Source organism: Coptis chinensis, chromosome 8 (assembly GCF_015680905.1).
Source record: "Coptis chinensis isolate HL-2020 chromosome 8, ASM1568090v1, whole genome shotgun sequence".
In the NCBI taxonomy this organism is placed as follows: Eukaryota; Viridiplantae; Streptophyta; class Magnoliopsida; order Ranunculales; family Ranunculaceae; genus Coptis; species Coptis chinensis.
In genome coordinates this window covers 47,952,686-47,960,340 of record NC_141463.1, presented here as the reverse complement: position 1 = coordinate 47,960,340, position 7,655 = coordinate 47,952,686, and the positions used below count along the sequence as shown (strand labels likewise).

The following is a 7,655-nucleotide window of genomic DNA, read 5'->3' as shown; positions in this document are numbered from 1 at the left end:
AATGAAACTTCTATTATTAAACCTAACAACAAAAAGAAGTCGATATGTTTTATCAAGGTATGGTGTTTCCTTTTTATAGAGAGTGGTGCAAGAAATTTGAATGAGTGATTAATATAATTTTCATATCTCATAGCTATGCATAAAAAAATATTAGCAACTATGCATATATGCATAGTTAATTAACTATGCATATATGCATAGTTGCTAATATTTTTTTAGAATAATTTAATATAAAGGCACCCGTTCGTAGGACGGGTTCGAAAGCTAGTTTATATATAAAACAATGTCAAATATCCCCAAAGAGGAGGATCTATCCACGATACATATCCATAAATCAAGAGTCGATATTTTGCTATATCCTGATATTTTGTACCATGACTCGTACCATATATAGAATAAAGATAAAATTGTTAACAAACCTTGCCTAGAAATTCAATAGGGGTAACAAATAATTTTTTTGTCGACAATTGGGGTAATGAATTTAGCAAATTGGTTAATAAGGGTCATAATCATAAAGACAAAATATATTATGTCATATGTACGTACAATTTCCCAAAAACATCTTCCTCCACTATTACATTCCAATGATAATCTAGATAATCTAGTGGAGGTCACCAATAACTACAAAAGTTACAATTCAACTGGCATAGTCCTGCTAAGTAGTCCAACTATGTTATACTCCTTAAACAAATAAATAAATGCGCAAAAGAAATATATTCAAATGAACTCACTGTGTTTTGTATAGTTTAATGAGTTAAAAAGACCAAAATTAACTATTTATCAAATAGAAACACCGAGTTAACTCGTTGCATTGTTCAAAAGAAGTTTAGGAGAACAGATTTATTAGTAAAGAAACTTCAAACATATCCAAACAACTTGATTAGAACCTCTTAATTCTTAGATTGATTCCCTTTGAATGTACAAAGGGATTAGATTCATCAAAATCAAATATTTAACTTTTGTTCGTCAAGAATTGAAAATTCCCAATTTGATTCATCACGACAGAAATTACATAGAATTTCAGTTGGAGTATGGGAAGACAAGAAAATTTCAATTTTAACCAAAAACAAATGAGGTGTCACTATTTTCCAAGTTTTTTTAGAATTTAAAAGAATTATAAGTTTAAAATAAGCGTTAACTTTTACCGGTGTGCTAACGAAGTCCCTTTATTGACTAATTCGCAGGCCATTACCCAATTGACGAAAAAAGAGTTTGTTACATACCCCAATTGAATTTTCGGGCAAAATTTGTTATCTTATTATTATTATTATTATTATTATTTCTTAAATAAACAAATGAATGCACAACTCATGGTAGAACCATAGTTAATGATTTTGAACAAAATCTCAGAATTCTGCCTAATATTTTGGTTTTTGAAAAATTCAGAATTATATGTTAAGAGTCGAAAAATTACAAATTTCAAAATATATCGGAATTCCGGTAAACTATGGAATGCATAAATAAACATACAAATTATTTTTATTTCCTAGAGTTTCTGATTTGAACGTTGAAAAAGACCTAACGAACATATTAAAGACATGGGCTGATTGCTAGTTTTGAAAAATCTATAGCTAGAAGTGGTAATATAGGCAGCACACCAGATTGCTAGTTTTGGAAAAATCTATAGCTAGGGGTGTGGAATGGATAGAACTTCCTCCACCTTGGCTATATATATATATAAAAAGCTGATTGACGAAAGCACTAAGCACTACTGCCAGGGCCGGATTGGGCAACGTTTCTGTCAAAAAAAAAATTCTAGTTATATAATACGCTATTAATTTCACACAAAAAAAATAGCTAAAACTTATTCTAGCAGCCCCTCTTGAAATCCTGAATCCGCCTATGTAGACTGCTCATGGAAAGTTACATACTGCACGCAAACTTGAATATATATAAAAAAAAATTAACTCTTTTATTCTTCTAAAAAATTGTCAATAATGCAAAGTAGTCTGTGCATTGCAGAGTTGTAAACTTGTAACGCACTGAAGTAGACTGGGTATTGAACCCTAAAAAAAAAGTAGCTAATGCGAAAGTGAATGTGTATCAATGTATGCACGCATTGAGAATAAAAATCGTGGTACAAACTACAAAGGGGTGTAAAAGTGTAAAACCAATTTCACATTTTCACCTATGCAGAAGGTACTCAATTCCCGCATGTGAGAACATTGTCGGATCACATGCAATTCCTATTGACCATTTATATTCGGGTACTGAAAGTTTGAGACCCTCACTATTTTAAGTAGTAAAATGACGTATGCATTGATAACACCTTTGTTTTCTTATTTTGGAACTTTAAATCATTGTTTTTACTAACCAAAATAATTACATAAATAGAAAAATAGAGAGAAACCAAAAACCAAACCCAGGTGATACTCACCAGTCACCACACCCAGCACTTGGTACCATACATACCACTTGCTATCTGCAAACTTTAAATCCCCTATAAATACCCCCTCATATCCCGATCTCCTCAAACACTTATTATTAACATCTTCACCGCCACACTCCCTCATCAATTCCACTCTCTCCTCCTTTTGGTTGTCGATCAGCAGGAGTAAAGCAAAGTAGGGATGGGTGTAGCAGCTACTGCAACTTCACCACACTTTTACATGGACGAAAAGTGGAAACTATCAAAGAGCAAGAGTTTATCAAGAAGCCGTTCATCAACAACTCCTAACTCAGCAGCAACTCCATTTATAAGAAGCTCATCACTATCATCCTCCTCATCATCGTCAAAAAGAAGATGTGCTTTTACAAGGAAGTGTGCTACTTTAGTTAAGGAACAAAGGGCCAAGTTCTATATCATGAGGCGTTGCGTTACTATGCTTGTCTGCTGGCGTGACTATGGTGAATCTTGATACCATTCAGTGTCAATTTTGCATTCCCCCCCCCACCTTTCTTTATTCGTGATGTATTGCGTTGCTTGCCATCCGAGAAGAAAAGAGGACATACTTCTTTTGTGGCTGTGTATAGATTTGATTTTCTTGTTTATTTTTTCAGTCTAACGTTGTTGAAGTTGGATTTCAGTTACTGTTAGTCTGTAACATGTATACACATCTACACAAAATCAAGTGAAATATCAAAATTTCGTTAATAGCAATCCTTTTGAGTGGCTTCAATTCTTGTTTATATTTCTTATGGACTGAATTGAACTATTGAAGTGATGGATATGTGAGATTCGTTTTCAGGCCCGTAGCATTATTAACAGCTGCGTTATTGAAAAACTGAAACCGATGTGCTAGGATGACGTGAATTATGCTATTAAAAATTGATAGTTGGTTATTTAATTGAAAATCGAGATGTGGAAAAATGATTAAAAAATGATGTAAAGTATTTACACTTGAATGAAACAACGTGCTTTAAGGTTCTGTCTACAGTGTGGCCTCTGGGAGTATGAAGTCCGAACTGAAACAGAGCACGTTCGCGGTTGTTAATATTACGCATATATTAATTGCCTAGTGGGTTATCCGTACAATCGGTTTTCATTTGACATCTCTGGTGGGGGCGTAAATTTGCAACTCCACATATGTGCCATCGACATTATACAACTTGGCAACTATCTTGGCTCTGCAATTGCCCAGGTTTACACCTCATTTTTTTTTCGATAATGACCAGGTTTACACATGAATTTGCTAGATATTTTTTGTGACGAGTTTTCATATGGCTTGTATCTGGTGCTTAGTCACCAGAACGCTGAGCGGGAGCGGGAGCGGGAGCGGGAGCGGAAGGGAGCACAAGAGCGTCTAATTTGAGAAGCTCTGTGTTTTAGAGCAAATAATACACATATTTGTAAAGCAAAGTAATAAAAAAAAATTATTCAAACAAAATAAAACTTAGATATTCAAAATGAAAGAAAATATAGTTACAAAAAAAGAAAAAGAAAATAAATATATGAAAATAAACATATGAAATTTCTTAGTCCAGATTACTATCAACTCAATATCCTTAGTTCTTTATCATTTTTTTTAATATAAAATATCCAATTCCACTCTCTTCTCTCTGTTGGGGTTTATACTAATACCAATTAATTCCCTACTACACAGATAATTTGTATTTGAACACAATTTAACTCCAGACAAATTCTAAATATCAACTACAACATATGCTAATATGCCAAACTCGCTAAACAACCATTAACAACAGATAATAATGTAAAGCAGAATTAAACGCATACCACAACACAAAGATCTACTGTGGTTCGGCTAATGGTGCCTACTTCCACAAGAGCTAGTTCTTTATAAAGTGGGAAGGAAAATTACAATCTCTCCTTTCAGTCTCTCATCTTACTAGATCACTCTTATCTCTTTACAGGGTTGTCTCTCTGTAAAGGTTATCTCTCAATCTTGATAGCTTTCAAGATTGGGTTTTCTCTGATTTTTGTGCTGCCTCTCGTGTGTTTAGTTTTGCCAAAACCCCAAACATATAAGCCAAAACTCGCGGTTCCGGAAAAATAGAATCCTGCCAAAATAGGCATGGGTGCGGGGTGCGTTCGAAATTGTGCTGGAATGAGCGCGGGGCGCGCTCTTGCCTTGGACGATGTCTAGGCACTCGGGCGCAGGGTGCGCTTGGGTCAAGACCAATCTGAGCGTGGTCGCACTCAGACTTCTCCAAGCAGAAATCAACTCATTTTCTCTCCTCATGTGAGGGATAACGCCAACAATCTCCCCCTCTCGAACAGTGAGGGGGGCTTCCTCCATGCAATTTCCAAATCAACAGGAGGAGTGTGCTGCCATTCTCGCAATAGCACAACAAACATCAAACTTACCTTTCTGTAAGACTTTGGTCATCATATCCGACCCGTTCTTGTCGGTATGGATCTTCTCAATACACAAATGCTTGTCTTTGAGTACTTCTCTAATCTAATGATAACGCACGTGTATGTGCTTGGATCTAGAACAAAAACTCGGATTCTTGCTTAAATGGATGGCGCTCTGATTGTCACATAGAACTACAAACTGTTTTTGCTTTAGCCCTAGTTTGTCGAAAAATCTCTTCATCCATAGCAACTCTTTGCAACACTCAGTGGTTGCAATATACTCGGCTTATGTAGTGGAAAGGGCACCACACTTTTGCAACTTTGAATGCCAAGAAACTGCTCCCCCTGCAAAAGTAACCAGATAACCGGAGGTAGACTTCATCGAGTCAATATCACCTGCCATGTCTGCATTAGTATAGCCTTGAAGTAAAGACTTACTTCCACCAAAGCACAAACATGATTTGGAAGTGCCTTTGAGATATCTCAATATCCACTTAACACCTTCCCAATGCTCCTTACCCGGAGTTGATAGAAAACAGCTTACAAAGCCCACGGCGAAAGCTATATTCGGTCTTATACACACCATTGCGTACATCAAGATGCCCATTGTGGATGCATAAGGAATCTTTTCCATCTGACTCTGCTCATGCTCACCTTTTGGACACATCTCTTTGGTCATGTGGAACTGGCCACCAAGCGGACAACTGATTGGCTTCGCTTGATCCATGTTGAATCTCTTCAACACCTTCTCAATGTAGCTTTCTTGAGAAAGCCACAATTTCCCACTCTTTCTGTCATGAGTGATTCGCATCCCAAGTATCTGCTTTGCTTGACCCAAATCCTTCATCTCAAAGGACTTACTCAAGTATTTCTTTAGTTTGGATATCTTGTTGATGTTTGGGCCAACTATCAACATATCATCCACATACAGCAATAACATTATGAAATCCCCATCTAGAAATCTCTGACCAAACACACAATGATCGGAAGTAGACTTCTTGTATCCTTGCTTCACCATAAAGGAATCAAACTTTATGTACCACTACCTCGGAGCTTGCTTCAACCCATACAAGCTTTTTATTAGCTTGCATACTAAGTGCTCCTTGCCTTTGACCTCAAACCCCTCTGGCTGGTCTATGTAGACATCTTCTTCAAGGTCTCCATGAAGAAAAATTGTCTTAACATCTAGCTGCTCAACCTCTAGGTTCATACTTGCGGTCATACCCAATACCACCCGGATATCTTCACTACAGGAGAAAAAATCTCATCAAAGTCAATCCCTTTCCTTTGACCAAATCCCTTCACAACAAGGCGAGCTTTGTGCCTTGGGTGAGGATTGTTCTTCTCATGCTTAACTTTGTATATCCACTTATTCTTGAGAATTTTTCGTCCTTGCGGTTTCTCAACTAACTCATAAGTGTGATTCTTATGCAAAGAATCCATCTCGTCATGCATGGCCTTCAACCACTTCTCTTTGTCTGTACTTTCAAGTGCCTCTTGATAGTACATAGGTTCTCCACCATCCGATAGTAGAACGTACGTATGTGGTAGATACCTAGTTGAAGCTAGTCTCTCTCTATTTGACCTCCTTGCCCCATCTGCTGGTGCCTCAGGAGGATACACTTCTGCTTGCTCTGGTAGTGGTTCATGCACTTCATCTGCATCTTCTATACCAATAGGTTCTATCCCATCATGAGCAATAGGATTCTCATAATGAGCTTCAAACTCATGGTTCTCTGCATTCTCAATGCTTTCTGCACGTTCCATAATAGGAACTTCTGGTTCTTAATTAACAAGATCATTGGTGAAAGCCTGTAGCTTCTCACCCTTTTTAAAGTCTGCTATGGTTTGGTCTTCGAGGAACACAACATCTCGACTTCGGATTACCTTTTTGTTAATCGAATCATAGAGTTTGTAACCAAACTTTTCATCTCCATAACCCAGAAAAATACACTGCTTTGCTTTGTCATCAAGCTTGTATCTCTCATCCTTCGAAATGTGCACAAATGCCCTGCACCCAAATACACTCAAGTATCAATAATCAACATATCTGCCTAACCATACTCTCTCTGAATAATCACTATTCAGAGGCTTTGATGGCGATAGGTTGATCACATGTACAGCTGTACGCATTGCTTCTATCCAGTAGGTTCTAGATAGCTTAGAGTGAGATAGCATACATCTCATCCTTTCTACAATGGTACGGTTCATTCTCTCTGCTATTCTATTTTGTTGCGGTGTCATGAGAACAGTCTGCTCATGATGAATCCTATGACTCTGGCAATACTCTTCAAACGGCCCAATGTACTCACCCCCATTATCTGAGCGAATACACTTCAACAACTTCCCAATCTCTCTTTCCACCATGATGTGGAATCCCTCTGGCTGCTACAATAGAACCTCTGCTCAGTTTCCATACCCCGTTACCAAACGAGTTTACAAAGCCATCGTCATCTAATTTTCCAGCCGAAATTAGGCTTAGCTGTATGTCAGGGACATGTCTTACATCCTTGAGTGTCAAAATGTAGCCGACATTAGTTTTTACATGAACATCTCCAATGCCTATAATCTTCGAGACACCACTGTTACCCATCTTCACTTTACCATATTCACCACAGCTGTAGGTAATGAAGAATTCCCTGTGCGGTGTGATGTGATAGGATGCTCCTGTATCTATCACCCACTCTGTATCCTGACATGAGGTACTAAGACAGCACACACTACAATCTGACACAATTCCTACTAGGTCGTCGACTAGTGCGTTAGTATCTCTGCTTGTGTTTTCGTTCCTCTGCACCATGTCTTTATGTACACAGTTATTCTTCTCATCCCTCTTCAGTGTTCTACACTCATATCTAAAGTGGACCTTGGTGGCACAATAGTAACATTGCCTCTCTGC

At 37.5% G+C, this 7,655-nt stretch overlaps 1 protein-coding gene across 1 annotated transcript; it reads left to right on the top strand.

Annotated features, from left to right (window-relative positions):
* Positions 1-2,325: 2,325 nt before the first annotated feature.
* On the top strand, positions 2,326-3,119 carry LOC147481743 (uncharacterized). Its single transcript, XM_086577390.1, has one exon. The coding sequence runs from the start codon at positions 2,571-2,573 to the stop codon at positions 2,856-2,858; it is 288 nt and encodes a 95-aa protein (XP_086433516.1). The 5' UTR covers positions 2,326-2,570; the 3' UTR covers positions 2,859-3,119.
* Positions 3,120-7,655: the final 4,536 nt, after the last annotated feature.